The 22,952-nt window shown below is 54.5% G+C and overlaps 2 protein-coding genes and 12 non-coding genes across 14 annotated transcripts in view; 5 read left to right on the forward strand and 9 right to left on the reverse strand.

The window, feature by feature from the left end:
• The window catches only part of FTCD (formimidoyltransferase cyclodeaminase), a 6,650-nt gene extending 6,261 nt beyond the window's left edge, over positions 1 to 389 (reverse strand). Inside the window, 1 exon segment of the mRNA XM_050987568.1 lies at positions 269 to 389. Within this exon segment, the coding sequence (XP_050843525.1) occupies positions 269 to 322 (54 nt within the window). The 5' untranslated portion in view covers positions 323 to 389.
• Positions 390 to 943: 554 nt separating this feature from the next.
• TRNAP-AGG (transfer RNA proline (anticodon AGG)) lies at positions 944 to 1,015 on the forward strand. The gene has a single exon. It is a non-coding gene; the product is annotated as a tRNA-Pro (tRNA).
• Positions 1,016 to 1,384: 369 nt separating this feature from the next.
• On the forward strand, positions 1,385 to 1,456 carry TRNAA-UGC (transfer RNA alanine (anticodon UGC)). Its single transcript has one exon. It is a non-coding gene; the product is annotated as a tRNA-Ala (tRNA).
• Positions 1,457 to 1,751: 295 nt separating this feature from the next.
• On the reverse strand, positions 1,752 to 1,823 carry TRNAP-AGG (transfer RNA proline (anticodon AGG)). Its single transcript has one exon. It is a non-coding gene; the product is annotated as a tRNA-Pro (tRNA).
• Positions 1,824 to 3,832: 2,009 nt separating this feature from the next.
• Positions 3,833 to 3,904, reverse strand: TRNAA-CGC (transfer RNA alanine (anticodon CGC)). Its single transcript has one exon. It is a non-coding gene; the product is annotated as a tRNA-Ala (tRNA).
• Positions 3,905 to 8,421: 4,517 nt separating this feature from the next.
• LOC103814588 (feather beta keratin-like) lies at positions 8,422 to 9,879 on the reverse strand. The gene is made up of 2 exons (XM_018911974.1): positions 9,794 to 9,879; positions 8,422 to 9,155 (listed from the first exon to the last, which is right to left on the reverse strand). Exons 1-2 carry the CDS (start codon positions 9,843 to 9,845, stop codon positions 8,848 to 8,850), a joined length of 360 nt encoding a protein of 119 aa, XP_018767519.1. The 5' UTR covers positions 9,846 to 9,879; the 3' UTR covers positions 8,422 to 8,847.
• A 3,977-nt stretch (positions 9,880 to 13,856) lies between these two features.
• On the reverse strand, positions 13,857 to 13,938 carry TRNAS-GCU (transfer RNA serine (anticodon GCU)). Its single transcript has one exon. It is a non-coding gene; the product is annotated as a tRNA-Ser (tRNA).
• Positions 13,939 to 15,192: 1,254 nt separating this feature from the next.
• Positions 15,193 to 15,264, reverse strand: TRNAA-UGC (transfer RNA alanine (anticodon UGC)). Its single transcript has one exon. It is a non-coding gene; the product is annotated as a tRNA-Ala (tRNA).
• A 369-nt stretch (positions 15,265 to 15,633) lies between these two features.
• On the reverse strand, positions 15,634 to 15,705 carry TRNAP-AGG (transfer RNA proline (anticodon AGG)). Its single transcript has one exon. It is a non-coding gene; the product is annotated as a tRNA-Pro (tRNA).
• A 3,452-nt stretch (positions 15,706 to 19,157) lies between these two features.
• On the forward strand, positions 19,158 to 19,229 carry TRNAP-CGG (transfer RNA proline (anticodon CGG)). Its single transcript has one exon. It is a non-coding gene; the product is annotated as a tRNA-Pro (tRNA).
• A 211-nt stretch (positions 19,230 to 19,440) lies between these two features.
• On the forward strand, positions 19,441 to 19,512 carry TRNAA-UGC (transfer RNA alanine (anticodon UGC)). Its single transcript has one exon. It is a non-coding gene; the product is annotated as a tRNA-Ala (tRNA).
• Positions 19,513 to 19,807: 295 nt separating this feature from the next.
• On the reverse strand, positions 19,808 to 19,879 carry TRNAP-AGG (transfer RNA proline (anticodon AGG)). The gene has a single exon. It is a non-coding gene; the product is annotated as a tRNA-Pro (tRNA).
• A 2,515-nt stretch (positions 19,880 to 22,394) lies between these two features.
• Positions 22,395 to 22,476, reverse strand: TRNAS-GCU (transfer RNA serine (anticodon GCU)). The gene has a single exon. It is a non-coding gene; the product is annotated as a tRNA-Ser (tRNA).
• A 134-nt stretch (positions 22,477 to 22,610) lies between these two features.
• Positions 22,611 to 22,683, forward strand: TRNAM-CAU (transfer RNA methionine (anticodon CAU)). The gene has a single exon. It is a non-coding gene; the product is annotated as a tRNA-Met (tRNA).
• The last annotated feature ends 269 nt before the right edge of the window (positions 22,684 to 22,952 follow it).

Here is a 22,952-nt window from a genome sequence, read left to right on the forward strand (position 1 = left end):
ATTTCTCTGCAGAGAAATATTCCAGACCAAGCCCAGACCTGGTGCTACAGCAATGCTGGCAATGGTGGAAGCAGGTCTTAGCCCCTGCTTCCCACCAAGATGCCATAAGGGAGCCAAAGCTACCTTTAGTCATTTTTGGCACTAGCCAAGTAGTGAAAGGTGCACAGTCCTGCAAAGGAGGCATGGCAGTCTAGCAGTGCGTACCACTCTGCAGGGGGAAACCTGGCTGTCAGCAGCCCAGTGTTACCCACCCCTCAGCCCTCCTCACCTCTTTGTTATTCCCCTCTGAGAAGTTGGGGACGCATTCCACCAGCTTGGCCATGGTCCCACGGTCTCCTTGCAGCCCTCAGCCCCCGGCTCATCTTTTCACACCCTGGGGGTTTCCTGCCCTTTCCTGTCCCACTGCAGAGCGAAAGCCTCTCAGCAGCCAGCACATTGACTGTTTCCCAAGCAGAAATTTCTCATTAACTGAATTGATCTGTGGCCAGGGGACAGAAAGGGGCTTGGATAAACACCATCATACTGGCCCCGCCGTGCTTGGAGCAGCTCCAAGCACAAGGGCTCTGTGGGGCCAGATGGCGGCACTCACCAGCACCAATTAACAGATGAAGAAAAAAAAATCTGGTGCAATCAGCAAGATGTTATAGTTACCACATCCTACAGAGAAGTCACTGCAACTTGACCAGTATTCCCATTGGGGTGGACCTACTCCATGCGAAACCCACACCATAGATACCGGCCAAAATCCATCGCTGACAGCAAGATTCTAACCTGTGCAGTGAATTCCTCTTACATTTCGAGTTTTACGCCTTCAACTCTCGGCCACCACAGCAGCGGCACCTTATGGTGCGGGGAAGCCAGTGTACCTTACCATGGCCAGGAAGCGCAGAAGAACCAGGTGTGTCAGGCCACATGTAGCGGTGCACGACAAGCCTCTCACCCTGGCTCGTTGGTCTAGGGGTATGATTCTCGCTTAGGGTGCGAGAGGTCCCGGGTTCAAATCCCGGACGAGCCCTCTCTCTTTTTGGGCATCCACTGCTCACCCTCACCTCATCTCAACACACTCACGGCAAGCACACTGCCCTCCCATTCGCACTCCTCTTCGCCACCTCCGCCCCGCCCGACACTGCAGCCGCCCGACACACTCCTGCCACGCCTACACTCTGCCCCTTACCTGCCCTCCGCGCCTGCAAAATTACCTCCCTCCTCTGCCCCGCACTTATTCGCCATGCTCCAACCCCCTCACCAGCCCAAGGACACCTAAGGCCCCCGCACTGCCTGCAAACACCTGAACCCCCTTTCCTCAGCTTGGGCGCAAGGGCGACGCAGCAGACACAGGGATTTGCTGGGACGCAGGAGAACACCAGGTCAGATGCTGCAGCAGGGGGATGTAGCTCAGCGGGAGAGCGCTTGCTTTGCATGCAAGAGGCCCTGGGATCAGCCCCCAGCATCTCCATGTCCTTTTGCCTCTCCACACCCCTCCGTGTCCAGGGCCCCCGGAGACTCCCCAGATGGCCCACAGGAAATCCCTGCGGTTGCCTGTGGGCACGAGTGACCTGGCATTGCCTCCTGGCAGCCCAAGGCAGGCAGCAAGGAAATGCCTGGCGAGATGTCCCTCCTTCCTCAGGTGCTGAAGAGTGCGGAGGCAGCCAGAGTCCCTTCCCCACGGGGTTCACGGCGTCTCTTTGGGGTGACCACCGGTGCCGGGGGTCCAGCCGGATGGTAGGGGGGCGCTGGGTGTGTAAAAAGAAGGGCTCGTCCGGGATTTGAACCCGGGACCTCTCGCACCCTAAGCGAGAATCATACCCCTAGACCAACGAGCCGGGGTGCCACAGCTGCCTTGCCCTGCCACGTCTGGTCCGCCACACCCCGCACACTTCCCCGCTGCCAGGCAAAGTGGAGTGCTTCATGCTGCCACACGGGGCCCTGCCCGCACAGGGACACCACGCACCCGCACCCGCACCTGCACAACCCTTTACAGCCCTTCCACACCTCACACACGCCACCGGCTCACACTTCCCACGCTGCTCGCTGCACTCCCCCCTTACCCCCTGCCCCTGCCGCCGCAGGGCCCCATGCACCAACAGCCCTGGCACACGGACACGGCCATTGCTGACACTGAGGACAAACACGGCTCACAGGACATCGCCTTTGCACCATGCCCCACAGCAAAAGGTGCCACTAAAAGCACCGGCCATTCCAACTGCTGCAAGGGCCTGTGAGGCTCTTTGGGGGAGAAAAGAGGGGCTGGGGGTGGGAGATGCTGGACCTCATATCTCATGGCCACAGCAAGAGGCACCTCCCTGCTCCCAGAGTGTGTGAGGCCACACAGAGCCCTGGCTGCCTCATTGGGCAGCTCCAGGTGACCCAATGAGAGCCCCACCTGTCTCCTTGCCCACTCCACTCCCCTCCAGTCACCACATGGTTTCCACCCTGGCGCAACTGCAGGTTTCCCCTTGCAAACTCTCTGATGTCTGAATCCCTAAAGCAGCTCAAGATGATGAGCCCAGGAAAGGACCCCAAACCAAGGTTTCCCCACTCCAGCATGGGCATCCCGGGCCCCCCTCCCTGCTACACAGACAGGTGTAGCTCAGTGGGAGAGCACTTGCTTTGCATGCAAGAGGCCCTGAAATCCACCCCCAGCATCTCCATGTCCTTTTGCCTCCCCAGACCCCTCTCTGCTGGATGCAGGGCTGCCAGAGTTCCCTAGGAAAGGCCTGGCACTGCCTCGGGGCACCTCCAGCCTGTGTAGAAATGCCCAAGGCTCTTTCCCTACCCTGCCCGGAGGCTGTAGAGTACAGGAGCACTTTGTTTTCCTTCCCCACGAGTCTCGGGAAGCCTCCAGAGGTGTACATCGGTGCTGGGAGGAGCAGTTGGGAAGGAGGGCTAGTGGTGCCCAAAACCTCTACTGGGAGCTGGACTCCAGAGATGTGGGACAGGGTGGTAAGGGGGCATCCACTCAGCAAGACGGGAAACTGTTCCACCTCCCCATGCCACTCCCCTCAGTGTCTTTTTCCTCACTTCTCCCGGGTCTGCAAAACCTGGAGACTCTTGGGTGTGTCACTGCCCCGGGGCATCACAACAACTGCCTGGGGCATTTAGATGCTCCCGAGAGAGGAGCGGGGCTGCGCTGGATGCCAGTGACCTTCTCATATCAGCTTCTACCGGGGACCCCAGCGAGGGCACCCCAATAATCGCATCGCGGGTATCAGCGAGTTGGGTAAAAGCCATGGCAGTGAGCAGGATTGGCGCCTGCGCAGGGAATCCCTATTGGATTTCGAGTGCGGTGCCTTCACCCCTTGGCCTTCAGAGCCCCGAGGCCCGTGGCGCGACGGCTCCAATGGCTCTGACGCGCTCCGTCTTGCTGGGAAGCAGGGAAGTGTGCAGGTGTCCTGATGCAGATGGTGAAGGCAGCATTCTACGGGCCCTTCGTTCGTTGGTCTAAGGGTATGATTCTCATGTAGGGTCCGAGAGATCCCGGGTTCAAATCCAGGACGAGCCCTTTCTTTTTTTGTTTTTTTTGGGCCGTCGTCGCTGGATTCTGGGCATGCGTGGGGCGACGCGGCCTTACGCAGGGGACACAGGGGCCTGACACAGCCCAGCTATCATCGGGATTGGTCGTCTCCTGAGTGGGGAAGGGGCTGTCCGGCCAGTGGGGGATGGCAGAGCATGGGGTCCGTGCTGCCATTTCGGCCCTAGGTGGGCGGCACAGCCATGGTGCAGGGAATCGCCTTTGGGGAAACCTGATGTAAAAGGAGTTTGTCATCGCCGCCTCTTAGAGGAGGTGAGGGGGGAAAAAAAAACCCCACAAAAAACACTAAATACGTTGCTGTGGAGACGCTGGGGATTGAACCCAGGACCTCTTACATGCGAAGCAAGCGCTCTCCCACTGAGCTACATCCCCTCTGTAAATTGGCTTGGGAGGGCATTTTGTCCTGCTACTACAGGGGTTGGTTCTGTGCGCTAAGAGTTCTGTTAGTCAAATGGGAGGCGCTACAGCCATCCCACGGGATGCTGTCTGCCGGGAGCTGGGGAATGCAAGGGCTGATCATCCTACACCTGGTCAACAAAGAGCAGCAGGTGTGCAGTCCCAAAGGAGGAGCTGTCTTAACAAAGGCTTGTCTCCAAAGCCAGGGCTTTATCCAAAGAAGGGGTTTTCCCCGAAAAGGAAAGGTTGTATCCAAAGAAGGGTTTGTCCAGGAGTTGAACTCAGGATCTCTTGCAAAAGTGCAAGACGCCTATCCCTACACCATCAGTCTGGAGTGCTGCACTCCTTTTACCTCCCCAGCCCTACAATTTCTATTTTGGGGTACAGCTGATGCTGCACTTTTTCCCAGCACAGCCACAGCCTTGAGGAGGAATTTCCAGGGCAGCCATGCCAGGAGGCAGGCCTTTTGAGGGGACTCTGGCAGCCCTGCATCCAGCAGGGAGGAGTTCAGGTAGGCAAAAGGACATAGAGATGCTGGGGGTTGACGTCAGGGCCTCTTGCATGCAAAGCAAGTGCTCTTCCACCAAACTACATCTCCTACTCCTAGGGTCCTTTCCTGCCAACCCTTGAAGCTCCATACTGTCTGCAGGAATTTGCCAAGCTAGGTTGTGGGACCAGCCCTGTTCCAATATATGTCACAGCCCCAGAGATCCCAGACTGGCTTTGGTGTGGCTCCTGAGGGACAAGAGCTGAGTGCTGGGTAACTGTCTGCTCTTTTATCCCAGCTATGGGAGTCAGCAGCGTGCTGGTGCTCCTGCAGGTGCCATGGGGGCACAGTTCCAGGGCAGGACATGGGGAATTTTCCATAGTTCCTAAGGGCTGAGTTGCCTGTAGCTGTGCTGGGGTGGGAAGACGAGCTGTTGCAGGAGCCCCAGCTGCTGGCGACCCCCCTTCACACAGGAAGAACAGAGCAAAGAGATGATTTGCAGACTGCAGCTAGCCTCCAATGCCGATTATAACACATGGCTGTGCCAGAGCAGAGATATTCCCCCCACCCAAACCCCCTGAGCTGACTGAGGGAAACCGGGAGGTTGGTTCAGCCACAGCCTTTCATATCACAGAGGGGCGGAGGAGAGCAGGAAAGGGAAACATGCACCCATGATTTCCAGGTCTTGTAACCCCTCCCCCCCCCCACAGACACAAGTCCTTCAACCCCACATAACCAGTGCTGGCAGCAGCTACCCCACACAGCAATAACTACATCACTCTTCTCCTCTTTGGGAGGTATGCAGACACCTCTCAGCAAATGTGAATTAACAGCCCTGGAATGTTTTATCAAACAATTCTTGAGTTTAAGACTTAGATTCCCTCCCATGGCCCTGCAAACTGTTGGGATCTGGGTTCCACTTTCATTGCCCTCATTCCAGTCTTTCCCTGAGGGCTGTTCTCCACAGCAAAAACTCAGAGTAGAGAAGGCTGTAGGACAGCCAGGAGCAATGTCTGCTGGTTATGTGGCTCAGGGTGACACAGTGCTGGTGGAGCCAACAGGGCTGCAGGACTCAAGTCTTGTGAGCCCCATTACCACAGGGAGCACCAGGAGGACCAGACCAGCATGCCTGTGCCTTTTAATTTGTCTGCGTCTTCCCCCTTGACTCACACATGTGGCCAGGCTGTTATTTTCCTTTTTTATGGGATCTCCAGCCCTGGGGAAGAACTGGAGCCCTTGGCAGAGCCACTGCCTGTCTGGCTCCCCAGGTGTGGCAGGGAGGGCACCATGAGTCCCTGCCCTGTGCTTAATCCATGGGTGTCTGGGGTGGGATATCCTCAGTGGTACCCTCTCCTCCCTGTTATCCTGGCCATGCAACCACTTTCTTTCTCCTTCCTCAATCTGGAAGGTTGCTCCAAGCTCCATCCAGCCTGGCCTTGGACACATCAAGGGACTGGATGGGACAAGTCCCATCTCTCTGCTTGCCATGCCTGCAGCTTCCCAGCTCCAGGGGCTCTGTCTCTCACCTGGCTGGCTCCAGGTGTATCCCAAAGTGTTCTGGTCAGCAGTCCTTGCCCCAGTGAGGAGGATGAAGGATGCTGCCTGTTGATGCAGCTCACCGTCCCAGCATTGCCCTCAGACCAGTGCCCCAGTGCCTGTCTGGAATACACCTTTGGCATCCCAGTAAAGGCACAGGTGGTGGATCTGTCTTTTCATCCTCCCCAACACTGTGATGCACCACAATTTTTGTCTTCTCACCTGGATGTGCAGAGAAGCTGCAGATTGATGTGCTGTGTTGACCCACCAATAATCCAGCCACCACCAATCCCAACCCCTACCACCAGCACCATGCTGTCTGCGACTTCCATAGTATCATAAAATATCCTGAATTGGAAGGGATCCATAAGAATCATCAAAGTCCAACTCCTGGCTCTGCACAGACACCCCAACCATCCCACCCTGTGCCTGAAAGGGTTGTCCAAATGCTCCTGGAGCTCTGGCAGCCTTGGGGCTATGCCCATTCCCTGGGGAGCCTGTTCAGTGCCCCGCCACCCTCTGGGGGAAGAATCTTTTCCTAATCCAGCTTAACCCTCCACCTGCAAAGTCTCCATTACGAATGGTCCCACTTGCTTGCTGTTCATGCAATCTCCCCTTTTCCACAACAGCTCTCTGTGCTTGTTACTCCTCAAACCATGACTTACCCTCTCCTTCCCACCTCATTTACCCCCAGAGTGGGAAGGTACCTGTTTTTCAGGAACCCAAGGATACTGAATGACCACAGGGAGCAGGTTTCCTCCAAGATCATGAAGCATCTGAGAGAAGATGGGAAGTAGGCAAAGAGGTGATAGCAGCGAAAGATAGCAGATAGCAGCGAAATAAGATGGGAAGTGGGAGACATAAACTTCAACAGGCATGGCCAGAGGGTGGCACCTGGGCCATGCTCCAGGCTCTTCTCAAAAATGCTTCTGCTGCTTTTGAATGCTATAGGTAGGCAATGCTGGGACCAAATCCCAGGACCCAGCTATTTCCCTCCATGTGCCTCCACCTGCTGGGCAATATTTTTCATCCCCATCTTGTTACGTGGCTCTGTGTTTCTCACTGGAGCCTTTGGCTGCACTGCCTCTACAGAAACCTGTATTTAGGGCCTGATCAGCAGGTCGGAGGGGTCCTGCCTGGGGCAAGGGCTGGCCTGGGGGGGAAATATGGTGAATTCAGGACTGCTCTTGAGCTGGAAATCAAGGAGGCACAGCTCCCAGCTGGAGTCATGGCTCCCATGGGAGACAGTCCCCTGACCCTCAGGATAGGCAGTGTTGAAAGGCACCAAGGTCTTCATTTCCCCACCCGTCTGCACTAAGACACCACAATTTTCACGTCAAATCAAGGAGCTGTGTAGATTTTTGTAGACATTGAATTAAAAAAAAAAAAAAAACAATTAAAATCTGTGTAACCTCACCAGTGATGTCATTCAGTGAAAAGCTACATTAAAATCTCATTATTTTGTCCACCTGCTCCCTCCTGGACTGGTCGGTGCAGCAGGCTTGAGGAAGTCAGCTGCACAAGGCCCAGAGACCCACAGCTTCCCAACAAAACTTCTGCTGGAATTTCAAAGCTTTTTGTAATTTTTTAATTCAAAATTTTGCATCCTATCTCTTCAGACAATTGCCAGAGCTGGGATAAAAATATCTGAGCAGTCCTTGGAAGAAGGACACCTCCCTTCTCCTGGTGCACTGGCTGCTGAGAAATTGCCATGCAAATTTTCTCCAAATAGGAGCACATCAGCAAAGGTCTTCTGGGCAATAAAACCAGTTATGCTTGGTCAAAGGCTTTTGATGACCAATAGGCTTTTAAGCTCAGCATAATCCCTCATTATAAACACTCACAAACTTTATGCAAATATTCCTATTTCTCCTTTCATCAGCTGAAAAGGTTCTGCCTGATGATCCATGGCATCTTAAAAAGAGGCTTTACTCAATTCATTACATCTTCCAGAGACTTCAGTGTCCCTTCTCCATTAAGTAATTATTGTCTCTTTCACTCTCCATCAAGTAATTATTGTCTCTTGTCACCCATTAAACACTATGTGAGCTTGGCACAGAATGCCCATCCAAAGAAGCCCATCTTCCAAAAATCACACTTCTACCTTTTTTCCCCTGACTTCATGCCCACCTCCTGAGCTCAGCCCCACAAAATATAGCTGCAAAATGCAGGGCAAATGCCATTTTGAAATGTCAAACCTTCACATTCCCAGCTCCTTGAGGGAACAGGCAATAAAGCGTGCTCCTGCAGGAATTCCTCCCTGAGCAGGTGCTTGCCATGGGGCAGGAGGAGAGGTTTCCAGGATGAAAAAGTTGCCTCAGGACTGGTCCCAGCAAACCACACACGTCTGTCAGTGCAGGGAAGAGCTGGGTAAAAGCTCTTTTTCATGTAAAAAACAGCAGCAGCAAGCTGCCTGCAGAGGAGGTCATCCCTCCAGGCTCCTGAACAAGGAACAACAGAAGACTCAGGCTATGATGTAGCAAGTCTTTAATGAGAAGGAGAGTGAACCAGTTCAGAGTACAAGTGCGTTCCCAGTGCTCAGTAAAGAAATAGATAAACCCCACTTTGGGACAAGCTGATCCCTACAAGGGGTGTCTCCTTACCCCACCACCCCATGATTATCATCTGCCATCTACAGCCTGCTAGAAGCATTTATTGCCCAGCCAGCAGCAAATGCCGTGTAGAACATGGAACTATAAAGACTTTGTGAGATAAAGGTGTACAGAGGCATGGTCTGGAGTGATGAGCTCGCATGGCTACCATCCTCCTGGGGCAACTGCTGGGAAACCCAGGGGCATCTCCTTAGTCCACTCCCCCAGACTTGGTCGTGTGCTTTGCTTTCCTTTCCTGACCACACCGCTGGCACGGGCAGGAGGAGGAGCCTGCTGGGGACACCCTACAGCCCGGTGCCCAGGCACAGCAGTCCTGCCTTGCCCAGCCCCCGGGAGCCCACAGGGATTCCACAGCAGCGCAGGTAGCTCCCGACCGCCGCTGACGCCGTGGAGCCCACAGTGGTGCTCTGCGGGAAGGAGCTGAGGATGGGCCCGGGCAGCGTGACCACGACCGTGGGCGGCTGGATGAAGGCGGCGGAGTCTCCACAGCGGCGGAAGCAGGGCTGGTTGCAGCTGGTGGCCAGGGGCCTGGGACCGCAGGAGGAGGGCAGGCATAGGTCGTAGCAGGACATGGCTTGGCAAGGACGTGCACCTGAAAGCCAGAGCTGGGATGTAAAAACAAGGCAGAGGCCAGTCTGTCCTTGCTGAGCCCTCACGCAATGCCTCTCATAATAAGAGGCATGAGAGAGCAAGCTAGAGGGTGAGTTTGGATGGTTTAGAAACATCAAAAGAAAGCTTCCCCCCACCGTGCCCCATAAACTACTCAGGAGAACGAGGGGAATTTTGTTTGAGCTTCAGGTTGGTCTGGGAAAGTTGGAGGCACCAGGTTCTGCGACCACAGAGCAGACCCACTCCTGCTCCGAGCTGACAGGGAGCCTTTGGCAAGCAAGGTGGTCACAAGATGCATGTGGTTGAAGCAAAACCCACTTAACACAACATGAACTGAACCATCCCACCCCAAAATATAAGGGACATTTGATGCCTGTCCATAAACATGGACACATTGATCCCTGCAACTCAGGCATGGCTGTTCTAATTTGTTTCTCTGCTTCAGCAAGGAAAATCATGTAGGATGCAACTGATTATGTGGCTGCAGGCCCTGTAAGCCCTGCATCCTGCAACCCCTTCCGCTATTAATTTTAGGGTGAAATACACCCTCCCCTGATGTCCTTTGCAGCTGGAAGGGAAGATGGAGGGGTGGGGAAGGGGATGGAGCCTTTCTCAACTTACCCAAATGGAGGTGGCAGTGATGGCAGCTGGAGCAGGTGGCATGGCTAAGCATGGTCCCCACAGTTTTATAGGGTGGCCCAGCCCCCCAGGGGAGTGGGTGTGTGCCTTCAGCCTGAAACTCCCCAACAACCAGCAGTTTTCTCCTGGAAAGCTCCCCCGACTGATTAAACAGTTCCCTCTTTCATCTCTCATGTTTTGCTTCCATGTAATACTGAGTAAGATTGAAATTATTTGGGCTACAGGCATTAATTACCTTCCTTCCTAAGGCCAAGGGACATTTTAGGTCTTTATGCCAGCAGGCAGGAGAGTGTTTCAGCAGAATTTAGAGCAGACGTATCCCCACCTATCTCTCAGCACAACCAATTCAGCTCCCTGATGCACCTGGGGTAAGATCAAGGATGCAAAGTGAATGTAAGAAACATCCATTTGGAGTGAAATCCTGTGCCAAGAGTCTCATGGAGGCCAGGAAAGCTGAGGGGCTGCAGGAGTGAGGATATGAGCAATGTGGACACAGGGACCTGACCTAGCCCAGCATGAGCAATTTGTTATGGGTTTGGATGCACTTACAGGATTTTCCTTTTGTGTGTGTGTGTGTGGTTTTTTTGGATGGTGTTGTTGTTGTTTGTTTGTTTGTTTGTTTGTTTTGTTATTATTCCTCACACCTGGGGTATAAGTCGTGCTTGGAAGGCACATCAGACGTTAAAAGCAAAGTGATCATGGGCTCTGAAGTCCAGCCCCACAGATGACACATACCTAAACTGGCTGATTTTGTGCAGGGAACTGACTTCCAAGAGCCCTTCCATCCCACTCTTTGGATAGGGTGGTAGCAGTGAGCCAGAAGGTCACAGGTGTCCTTCCTTGTGATGGGGTGACATAGTCAAGACAGGGTTAATTACAGTAATTACAGGCTCTGGTGTGACACCAGGGATCTGGGATCACTCTGCTGGAAGCCTGTTAGCTACTAAGCATCTCAACCTGCACTTAAATATGAATCAGTCTCACAGTAGAGAGAGGGAATTGCTGATGTGGTCCCATGAGCTCACAGAGGCAAGGAAAGTCTGAAACAGGCTTTTCATTTCACACCAGCAGAACCCACCTGACAGCACAAACATCTCCTGCCCTGGAATAAACTGCGACAGAGACGCGTACTATGCGTGTGGGGGGTTGTGAGCATCCTGTTAAAGATATGCCTTGTGGGATTTGGGGGGGGGTCATTTGAGTTCTTGAGATGACTTGGCCACAATGGATCACACTGAATGGTCCCTAGTGACTCTGCCTGCCTGTCAGGGCAACAAAGCCTTTCCAAGGTTCTGAGGCCAAACTCAGCTATTTTTTAAAATCATTCTGGAAGGGGAAAAAGGGAATCAGGTTTTTTGAGGTTCAGCAGAGGACACGGGCTTCAGGGAGAAGCAACCTGGCAGCTTCTGGAGTAAGGGAGGATGCTGTGGGCTCATAATTCATAATCTCCTAAATGGTGACTTGGCAAGCAGGAAAAGATGAGGTTTCAGTTTAAGCTTTACTGTGCTGCTTTTTGCTCCACTCTTGAATAATAAATTGATGCCACAAGTGCACCTTGGACCCACAGCTTGAGTATTAAACCCTTCTTCTACCAATCTGGTTTGTTTGGTTTTTTTGTTCTGTGTCTGTGTGCACTCCCATTTTCTCAGGAAAACAGCAGCCCTTCCTGGGTGACTCCCTTCCAGGCTTCCAGGCACAGGGTGGGATATTCAGAACTGCAGCCTCACTGTGTGTTTCAGTTTTGAAGTCCAGTTTAAGCACTTGAAGTTCTGCTCACATTGGACCATCACATCCGAGAATAATACCTGTAGATGCAGTGATGCTTGGGATAAATGCAATGCGGCACTCAGAGGGGAAATGTTGTCAAATGTGAGCAGATCTGTTGACTGAAACAAGTCCTTTTTCTAGAAAAGACAGCAGGGGAAACAAAAGGCATATGTTAGGAAGTTAAAATAATCAGATCTGTATAGTGATTGAATTTTTAAAAAGGAAAGCAGATGGGGAAAGGGCAGATATTTGGGAGATAAACAAAGGCTGAATTTTCCAATCTGTATTAATTTCAGGGAAGGAGCACTTTCTGCTTAAGAGGTGACTTTCTCTGGATGAACCTCAAACCTGAGAAAATTTCACCAAACAAAACATGTCGGATTCATTTTCTTAACTTCTGCATGGATCCAGGATGTATGGCCACCTCAGCCCTGCCCCTTTCTGCAAGTAAGGACACAAAAAACATGGCCCAGGATCAATAATCCATGAGTTTCCCTTCCTATAATGAGTCCCAGTAGCACTTTGCATTTTGATTTCCAATGACCCAAGGGCTGGATGTGTCTGAGACTGGTTGGAGGGCGGGAGCTTGCCCCTGTCCTAAAATTTCTCCTGAAAGCCAAAGGCAGGAGAACATCTTGGAGCAGCAAGAGACCTAAGCATCTCATCTCCAATGAATGTCTGCATGCAGGGTGCTCAGCCAGGGCTTGCCTCCTGGCAGCAGGACAGTCAGGAACCACTCCCAGATGGCTGATGGATGAGTGGGACACCCCAGTGCCAGAAAGCAGAATCTTGATGCAGCCAGACCCAGGCACAGAGCATCCTGGCTGCCTGTGTCCTTGCCAAAGCAGACTCGGGGTGCTCCAGGGCCATTCTGTGCAGCCCAGGGAGCCCAGTGGGTGCCACTGGGGAGAGCCAGGCTCTGGCTGCCAGGCACTGTCCTGAGGCTGCAGATGATCCAGTTCCATGCTGTCAAAAGGATCCCTGTTATTTTCAGGTCCCTGGGTGGGCTGATGCCCCACAGCACCACTGACAGTGGCACATTCCCTTCAGGAGGACTCGTCACTGCTCACCAGGACAGGGACATGTGTGTGCCAGGGCAGGGTTGAAGGGTGTCCCAAGGGACTCAGTGGGGATCCTCTCCTGGCTGCCTGTGCCCTGCAAGTCCCAGGTCCTATCCTGTGACAGCAATCCCCCTGCCATGTACTGCTACACCTCTGCACCCACCACCCCAGCCCATTTCATCCTCTCCAAATGCAAGTTGGTCTCTCTGCAGGGCTGGACCCAAACTCATGCATTTTCCCAGGAAATCTCTCATAGATCCCTTGCAGGGTACCTGTCTGTCCAGGCAGAGACATGCCTCCTTCCTAGGGCAGCAGACCTGGCCAAGCACCACAGCATCTCATGGCAGTGGAATGGGATGGGGCCAGTATTTCCCCCCAGCCTGGTCATGCTTTCTGGCTCAGGAGACACTGATGGAGGGAAGCAGCTTCTCACTGGTCCTCAGAGACATCTCCCCAAGGCATGGGAAGGAAATGTAGCCACAGTGAAGGTCAAAAAGTTGTGGACAGCTAAGCCTGAGCATCCCTATCTTGTCTTGAAGCCATGGCATTGCTTGGCCACATCCTCATCAGTGGAGAAGAGTAGAGGGGAGAAGGGGAAGGCACTAGAAAGACTGGCACAATAGCTTTCCCCAGGTGTGTCAAAGCAGAGACTCCCAAATGCAGGGCTTACCTCTCTGCAAGACCACTGAGATTCCAGAAGCAGTTTTACCTCTTTCCTCTTCATCCTGCCATTGGTCACTCTGTCCTGTCTCCAGGAATCTCCACTGTGAGCACTGCTCCAGGCAGAGGAGGGAGCTGCCACTGTCATTCCCAGAACAAGCACCTCTGGGACAAGCCAGGGGCAATTTTTGACTCCCATCGGCATCTCTAGAGATGCCCAGGGATGCCCGGTGCTGACCTTCCCTGCCTGCAGTTCAGTACTCCTGGAGAGCAGGGAGTGGGCTTAGGCACCCACCCTGCTCCCATAGCACATTGCACAGAAGGGCCACACCAATCCCTGACCCACACAGGAGCTAGATCAGTCCATGGGAGCAGCAGTCCGGGGGCTGATGTAATGTGTATTTGACAGAGCAGAGCTAGATCAGTCCATGGGAGCAGCAGTCCGGGGGCTGATGTAATGTGTATTTGACAGAGCAGAGCAAAACGCAGGGAGCCAGAAGGTACTGGGGCACTCCACACCGAGACACTAACATTGATGTAGGGCTCATCTAGTATCTCGACGAGGGTGGGATTCGAACCCACGCGTGCAGAGCACAATGGATTAGCAGTCCATCGCCTTAACCACTCGGCCACCTCGTCCTCAGAACCCATGCCATTTTTAGCAAGATTTGTATTAGAAAAAAATTTCTGGTCTTCTCTTGCCTGTAGACAGTGATACTAGAGCCGGTTCTTCAGGGTGTTCTTTGGTGAGCAAGGCTGCGCAGGCAGAGCCCTGGCAGCTCCTGTCACAGCAGGACAGGGAGACAAGCAAGTGTTTGTGATTCATTTGCCCCTCTCCCTGTTCCCTTCTGTGGCCATGGGGTGGCAAAGGGTAGCATGGCATTTATTGTCGCCACAAAAACACATGCACCAGGCATCTCCATTACACACCCAGACTCAGCCTGTTTTCAGAGGGTTTTCCTACATGATTCCACACTAGTTGTGCAAAGTAATAGGGAATATGGGAAGGGTTCACACAGCAGCTAATGTACCTCTTATTTCCCAAATTTACTGGTTTCTGGAAATAGTTTAGCCCAACTCTCCAATGTGAGGTGAGAAGGGAGAGGAAGCAGAAGGAAACATTTTTTCTCAGAGCAGAGTCACAGGGAATAGAGAACAGGGGACTGACAGTGCTCTGAGCAAGACAAGGGCCCCCAGCAGTGCCCTCAGTTTGGGACAGGGAGGAAAAGCAGCTGCCCAAGTTGAAGCACCACTGAGAGTTGAACCCACAAACTGCTGTTGACTGGACAAGAACTTTGACCAGCTAAGCCATAGCACCCACTCTACCTCTTCCCACTGGGTGCTCCTTAAAACACCTGACACTCTGCCCACTTTTCTGCCCACATGTCGCCTCAGGTTTGAGGTTTCCCAGCTAAAAACCTCATCTCTTTTTGCTGCTGGGGACACTCCCAGTGCTGACCCAAGGCCCTGGCACAGGGAGCCCAACACATCTTGTAAACGCCACTAGTTGGGTTTGGCAGTCCCCAGACCCTACAGGGACATGCTGCCCCCACTCCTTGCACTGGCAGAGCTGTTCCAGCTGCCACCCTACTCTGCCCTGAGGTGACAGACTGTCTCATCTCCCTTTCTGGCTGCTCTCCCCCAGCACCAATTGTCACACAAAGACAATGGTCACCCCAAAAGAAACTGTGAGTCCCATGGGGAAGGGACTCCGGCTGCCTCCAGCAGACAGCACCTACACTCCATACTCTATAGCACCTGGGGAAGGAGGGACATCTCGCCAGGCATTTCCTTACACACGTGCCCACAGGCAACCGCAGGGATTTCCTGTGGGCCATCTGGGGAGTCTCCGGGGGCCCTGGACACGGAGGGGTGTGGAGAGGCAAAAGGACATGGAGATGCTGGGGGTTGATCCCAGGGCCTCTTGCATGCAAAGCAAGCGCTCTCCCGCTGAGCTACATCCCCCTGCTGCAGCATCTGACCTGGTGTTCTCCTGCGTCCCAGCAAATCCCTGTGTCTGCTGCGTCGCCCTTGCGCCCAAGCTGAGGAAAGGGGGTTCAGGTGTTTGCAGGCAGTGCGGGGGCCTTAGGTGTCCTTGGGCTGGTGAGGGGGTTGGAGCATGGCGAATAAGTGCGGGGCAGAGGAGGGAGGTAATTTTGCAGGCGCGGAGGGCAGGTAAGGGGCAGAGTGTAGGCGTGGCAGGAGTGTGTCGGGCGGCTGCAGTGTCGGGCGGGGCGGAGGTGGCGAAGGGGAGTGCGAATGGGAGGGCAGTGTGCTTGCCGTGAGTGTGTTGAGATGAGGTGAGGGTGAGCAGTGGATGCCCAAAAAGAGAGAGGGCTCGTCCGGGATTTGAACCCGGGACCTCTCGCACCCTAAGCGAGAATCATACCCCTAGACCAACGAGCCGACCCGCACTCTGCGCTCCCATCCCCCCCCCGCGCCCGCACACGGACCCGCCCCGCTCCCGCAGCCCCGACAGGACACCGAGCCCGCAGCGCCGCGCACATCGCACCCCCACACGGCCCGGACACCCGCACCTCCGCACCCCGACCCGCTGCCCGCCACAGCGCCCCGCCGCCTCCGCCGCCCGCGCTGCCCTTCCCCCGCCGCGCCGCCGCCGCTGCGATGGCCCAGGGCTGAAGGCGCTGCACTCGAAATCCAAGAGCGGCTCCCTGCGCAAGTTCCATGGGTTTTACCTGCGTTGATAGGAGTCGACCCTCGTGGTATACACGGACTCTTAACCTTCTTCTGCTATCAAGGAATATTTAGCATCGTAGGGCAGGGAGTCATGGACCACTCACTCTGGGGCCAGGGGAAGTCCTCCCGGTGATGGGGTTACCTCTTTTTTCCAACGGGCTAGCTGGGACCCAGGCAAGCCCAGGGCAGTGGTGCCAAGGTGCCCAACAATGCAGGTTTGGGGTGTGTTTCCACCTTAAGGTATGAGGAGACGTGGGTCTGACTCCCAGAGGAATTGTCGTTTTGGTCAGAGACTGTCCTGTTTTTCTCTGGAGCTGCAGAGCCCTCTGGGGTCTTTCCATTGTTCCCCTCCGGTCACTGCAGCTTGGGGCTGGGCAGAATGAGTGGGGCAGCTCGAGGGGCTGGCATGGGCTGTGGCACCCACTGTGCACCACTGCTGTCCCCTGCACTCCTAGGCCTGCCATGCCAGTGCTTTTGCGGGGGGGAGTCTGTAGGGGGGTCTGCCAGCCCCACAACCAACAGGGAGGGGTCTGGAAAGGCAAAAGAACATGGAGATGCTAGAGGTTGATCCCAAGTCCTCCTCCATGCAAAGCGCTCTCCCACTGAAGTACATGCCCCTGTGCAAGGGGCAAGAGTCTCCACTATCTTTGTGGTCCACCTGCCTCTGTGGCCACTGGATCCAGGGAAGTTTTGCACCATGAACACCTCTAAATGCCAGCCCCACCTCCTGGGCACCGTAAGATGATTTCCTTGTTCCAGACTGTGCCAAGGGGCAAAAGGCAACATTAGGCATCATCCTCAACTCCCAGAATTGGGGGGCACAGATCTGGGGTGTGATTCTCACTTAAGGTGTGAGAGGATCTGGGTTCAGCTTCTCGATGAGCCCACCTTTTGGGCACCTAACTTCTTTGGCTGGCACATAGGACTGCAGCATAACCAGGGCTCTGTCACAGAAGGCTGAGTGCTCCTTCCTGGCTGGGTGGGCAGGATAGATGCCCAGAGGCTGGCCCCAAGGGATGTGCCCCAGGAATGAGGGGACTTAGACAGGCCATCTCCTTGCCTTGCACAAGGGTGATATAGCTCAGTGGGAGAGCACTTGCTTTGCATACAAGAAGCCCAGGGATCAACCCTCAGCATCTCCATGTTTTTTCCCCTACAACAGCTGCTGTATCCCTGGGCATCCTTGGAGGATGCTTCCCTGTGCTGCCTGTCTCATGGCCAAGGCACCTGAATTTTTTCCAGCCATCAGTAAATATTCCTGCATGTTCCCTTTTCCCAACCTCCAGGTGTTGTGCAGAGCCCCACACCAGATTGAGGGATGGCATAACCTGAGGCAAAGTGGGGTGTCCCCCACTGTCATCAGTTTTACCAACTCTACTAGATGTGGTGATGGCTGAGGGGTGAAGGCAATGGACTTGAAATCCAAGAGGGTACCCCTGTGCAGGCTTGAATCCTGCTCACAGCAGCAGGTTTTACCCATGGATGAGGTGGCTTGTAGACAAGGAAGGGGGAGTGCTCTTGCATTGGGTGGAATTGTAGGCTCAGCTCCTCCAAGACCCCTTCTTTTGGGCACCTGTGGCCAGACAAGACCTCTGCAGTGTCAGGGCAAGGGTGGGGAGGGCACTGCCCAGCACAGAGGGCCCAGGCAGACTCCTTAGTTGGGTGGCCGATGGGGTTGTCCCATCACTGCCAGGAGCAGTGTTGCCCAGTGCCCATAGGCACAGGCATAGCTCAGCCATGGCCAGGGCTGGTTCCCTCCTGGGTTGGGAAGGAGCTGACAGGGCAGTGGGGGTCATGCTGCCACTGCAGCCTCAGGGGAAAGCTCTGCCATGGTGCATCCCTCACCTTTGGGGAGCCCTTCCAGAGGTAGATAGGAGTTTATCATCACTGGCCACTGGAGGAGGTGGGTTTGAGGAGGTAAAAAAAAAGCTGGAGATGCTTGGGGTTGAACCCAGGGCCTCTTACATGCAAAGCAAGCACTCCCCCACTGAGCGACATCCCCTGCTCAAGCACCCCACTCCTGGGGGTTTTCCTGACCCCCCTGCTCCTTGTGGCCCCATTTTAAAACCAAGCAGTGCAGCCCATAGCCATGGTGTGCTGGGCAGATTGGGAGCTTCAGACGAAGTTTAGAAACTCCCATTGAATCATGAGGTGCAGAGAGGAACCACTGGCTTTCTAAACTTTTCAGAGAGGAGCCTGGGTGTGGCTGGATCCAACCTTAGCTACAGATTTTGCGGTGATTTATCTCTAAAATATTGTATAGGTGTAGTAGAAACTTTATACAGCTTTATCCTGCAGGATTAAAAATAAATATTAAAATTAATATTTACACAATATTAAAATTAATACTTACATATTATTTATTATTATGGTTAGACAAAAAAATCTTAATCAGAATTATTTACTACACAATATAGGTGCTATAGCAACTATTACAATATAGTGCACTGTGAAGGAATATTGAAACAATTATATTAAAGCAAATATATTAAAGATGCCAAAACAAATTATCAAGTAAAGACTGATGTTTCTCACCCAGATCAGCCAATGACTGGGAGTAAATCTCTTGGGCTCAGCCTTAAGGAGTGACCTTGAGGAGTGTCTCCACCCCAAGGGGGAATCTCCACACATACACTTCAAGAAAGGATCTGTCAGAAAATCCTGCCATTCAAATCTGGGACTTTTATACTGTAAAAGCATGGACTGTGAGCCAGATATGTCCAGATCAGCTGTGCCAGCTCAACAGCTTTTGTAAAGTTATCAATAATATTACTTGTTTTTTCCTTTATCCAGATATTTTACCAGATCTACTATATCTTCATCTCACTATTAGGATATTTAAATTTGAGGTTCATGAGTCAGGCTGGTTTCAGCTTTATTCAACACCGAAAGCAGCGTGACCTATTTTCTTCGTTTAACACTGATTGTTTGGGAAATAGAGCATTGTTTGGGTTGTTTCCTCCATTCCAGTCTCTGGCATTCCGGAGCAACCTGCTACATATGCACAGGTGACATCCCCACAGTCAGAGAAGGGCATGGGTGACCTCTCCATGGTGACCATCCATCAGGGACAAACAGAGCTGCCACAGGTCCCATCTGACACCAGGCAGTTCTGTGTAGTGGAAGTAAAAGAAGGATTTCCCGAAAGCTTACACCCACCGGGCTCGTTGGTCTAGGGGTATGATTCTCGCTTCGGGTGCGAGAGGTCCCGGGTTCAACTCCCGGACGAGCCCTACTTTTGGGCGCCCACACGCAGTAGGATGTGGCGGAGCCAGGGGGTCGGGTTGGAGGGAGCGGAGCAGTGACGGGCTCAGTGTTTTGGGGGGGCACGTACTTAAACCAGGAGGAGCGCAGGAATGGGAAGAGTAGCGTGCAGCCTGGGACAGTCGGATTTGGAGCCGTGGGGTGGGGGGACTGGGCCAACTCCCCTTGCTGTTGCATAAGGGGGATGTAGCTCAGCGGGAGGGCGCTTGCTTTGCATGCAAGAGGCCCTGGGATCAGCCCCCAGCATCTCCATGTCCTTTTGCCTCTCCACACCCCTCCGTGTCCAGGGCCCCCGGAGACTCCCCAGATGGCCCACAGGAAATCCCTGCGGTTGCCTGTGGGCACGAGTGACCTGGCATTGCCTCCTGGCAGCCCAAGGCAGGCAGCAAGGAAATGCCTGGCGAGATGTCCCTCCTTCCTCAGGTGCTGAAGAGTGCGGAGGCAGCCAGAGTCCCTTCCCCACGGGGTTCACGGCGTCTCTTTGGGGTGACCACCGGTGCCGGGGGTCCAGCCGGATGGTAGGGGGGCGCTGGGTGTGTAAAAAGAAGGGCTCGTCCGGGATTTGAACCCGGGACCTCTCGCACCCTAAGCGAGAATCATACCCCTAGACCAACGAGCCGGGGTGCCACAGCTGCCTTGCCCTGCCACGTCTGGTCCGCCACACCCCGCACACTTCCCCGCTGCCAGGCAAAGTGGAGTGCTTCATGCTGCCACACGGGGCCCTGCCCGCACAGGGACACCACGCACCCGCACCCGCACCTGCACAACCCTTTACAGCCCTTCCACACCTCACACACGCCACCGGCTCACACTTCCCACGCTGCTCGCTGCACTCCCCCCTTACCCCCTGCCCCTGCCGCCGCAGGGCCCCATGCACCAACAGCCCTGGCACACGGACACGGCCATTGCTGACACTGAGGACAAACACGGCTCACAGGACATCGCCTTTGCACCATGCCCCACAGCAAAAGGTGCCACTAAAAGCACCGGCCATTCCAACTGCTGCAAGGGCCTGTGAGGCTCTTTGGGGGAGAAAAGAGGGGCTGGGGGTGGGAGATGCTGGACCTCATATCTCATGGCCACAGCAAGAGGCACCTCCCTGCTCCCAGAGTGTGTGAGGCCACACAGAGCCTTGGCTACCCCGGAATCCCCAACAGGGTCTGGGAGATGTAGAGTGGGGGACAGAAGGGGGCACCCTGGCTCATTGGTCCAGGGGTGTGATTGTTGCTGTGGATGTAAGAGGTCCTGGGTTGATCTCCCAGACAACTTACTTTTGGCCACCCACCATGTCCAGCGCTGAGGGTGTCCCTTGCTGGCTGAGCACATTCCTGTGGGAGAGATGGACTCCAAAGGACTGGTGGTGAAATGCTGCTGGGGGAAGAGAGATGTAGCTCTGATCAACTCCTAAGCACTCTCCATGTCCTTGTGCCTTCTCAACCACCTCTCTGCTGGTTGTGAGGCTGCCAGAACTCTCCACAAAAGGCCTCGTGCTGTGTCCTGGCATCCCAAGGTTGTATAAAAATCTTGTGGCTCTTTCCGTACCGTGCCTGGAGGCTGCAGAGCATAGGAGGCATTTTTTTAACTTCCCCACAGGGCTCAGGATGTCTCTTGGGGTGAAAATTCATGCTGGGGGCAGTAGTGGAGGTCAGCTCTTTGGTCTCGGGGTATGATTTTCGCTTAGGGTGCGAGAGGTCCCGTGTTCAAATCCAGGATGAGCCCTCTCTCTTTTCGGGCATCATCACCTTCTACCCGCCTAGCCGGGGCTGAGCCCGACGGGACCCGGCCATCGACTTTTATCCCTCAGGGACACGCGTAGGGCTTTGAGCTTAGCGTGGCACACGGAGCGTCATACGGGGTTGTGCCCCGTCCCCGGAGTCCCAACCCATTGATCCTGCAGAGTGACCCTATTTTTGAGCTGGCAGCGAGATGGGCATGGCATGGGAAGGGCTGTGTCTGTGGCCATAGGGCACCCCGGGCAGTGGGGCAGGTGGGGGCCCTGGCTCAGCTGGTCAAAATACCTGTCTAGTAAACACGAGATCCAGGATCCAACTTCCAATGGCGCCTGGGAGTCTGGTTTTCCTCTCTGGCGCAAGCTGGGGACACTGCTGGGGCTTCCCCACTGCCCCTGTTTGCCCCTCACAATGAAGACGCTGACTCAGAGCAGTTTGGGTGCACGTTTTTACTGAAAGCTTATTCCAGGATCCCCCGCTGGACATAGAAATTCACCAAGGCGTCCCTCCCACCCAGGACCTGCTCCTGTCCTGTGGTGCCTGCAAGCCCCAAAGCAGCAGGCAGGATCTGTGTCCCTCGGCATGGCTGCCCAGCCCACAGCCCACCCTCCAGGTTCCTACACTTGGCAGGGCTGGCTGGAGGGACCTGGCAGCATCTCAGGTACCTTCCCAGGGTGCCCACACATGTCCAACGGCCAGGATGAGCCATAGGAGAGGGCTAATCCCCACTGGGTGGGGAGAAGGGAGCTCTTTGGATCCCTCTTCAGGTAAGTCACCCACAGCTATACCTAGCATCCCAGTGACAGTGGGGGCTCGGAGTGATGTGGGGCCAGGGCACCTTCCTGTACTCCTCTGGGCTTCCACCACATGCAGGATCAGATTTGCACTTTGCCTTTTGCCCTCTTTGCTGCTTTTTTTCCCTGTTACAATGAACGGGCATAATTACCAACCACTATGATGGGAAAAACCTTCCTATACCTTCTCTGTCTGCTCTCCCCACAGTATCCAGGGCATCCATCCACGGTTTCACACTTCCTTCGTCCCAGTTTACTTCTCTATTACATTCTACGTTTTAGAAGGTCATCACCTGACAGCTAACAGCCACTTTCGGCAGTAATCGCTCTTGTAACGATTACTAAGTGCTTTCTTCTCCAAGCGTCTTGGATAAGAAACTGCTCGCCCCTCTACATGAGGACCTTGGCTGGCCCTTTAGACATTATGTCAATGTCTTCTGCCATTCCCTTCCCAAAATCTCCAGGGCATGGATGACCTTTGATCCTGGAGAGGATGCAGATGCCAGTGTAGCCCAGGCACGAGCTAGTACCATTTCCCCTCCCGCCCCCGCCGAGTCCCCGTGTCCCGCAAAAACCCAAGGTTCCCAGTCCCCCCGCCGCAGCAAAACTTCGACGAAGGTGGGATTCGAACCCACGCGTGCAGAGCACAATGGATTAGCAGTCCATCGCCTTAACCACTCGGCCACCTCGTCCCACCGACATAAACGCTAGGCCCCTGCTGACCTGACCTGGTCACCATAGCCTCTCCCTGCCCTGGCCCAGGGCCCGTCCAGGCCTTGTCACCTGCTCATCCGCTGGATTCCTGACGCAGGTATGGCGGCCATAGGCCCTCTTAGCGCAGTAGGCAGCGCGTCAGTCTCATAATCTGAAGGTCCTGAGTTCGAGCCTCAGAGAGGGCAGCGTTTTGCGGGTTTTTTGGGGTCTTTTTTTCTTTCCCCGTGACCACCCGAGGTGGCTCCGCAGTGTGCCCGGCCCGGACACTACCAACGCCTTCGCCCGGCCCCCGCGGCGGGCGGCTCCCACGGGGTCGGGCTCTTAAGAGCGCGGGGTGGCCAGAGGCATGGGACGGGCGGTTCCCAAGGGACGGCGGGCCGGGTGAAAGCACGGGGCGGGGGCGGGGCGGAAGGACAGGCGGGTACGAGGTGCCTCTGTGGTTAAGGTGATGGAC

The sequence above is a fragment of the Serinus canaria genome (assembly GCF_022539315.1).
Source record: "Serinus canaria isolate serCan28SL12 chromosome 7 unlocalized genomic scaffold, serCan2020 HiC_scaffold_29, whole genome shotgun sequence".
NCBI lineage: Eukaryota > Metazoa > Chordata > Aves > Passeriformes > Fringillidae > Serinus > Serinus canaria.

What these genes read in the sequence shown, in the direction of transcription:
- LOC103814588 (XM_018911974.1), bottom strand. Translation starts at nt 9,845, where the DNA reads ATGCTTAGCCATGCCACCTGCTCCAGCTGCCATCACTGCCACCTCCAT. An exon ending in TCACTGCCACCTCCATTTGG is followed by an intron (nt 9,156 to 9,793) that starts GTAAGTTGAGAA and finishes TCTGGCTTTCAG; the next exon opens with GTGCACGTCCTTGCCAAGCC.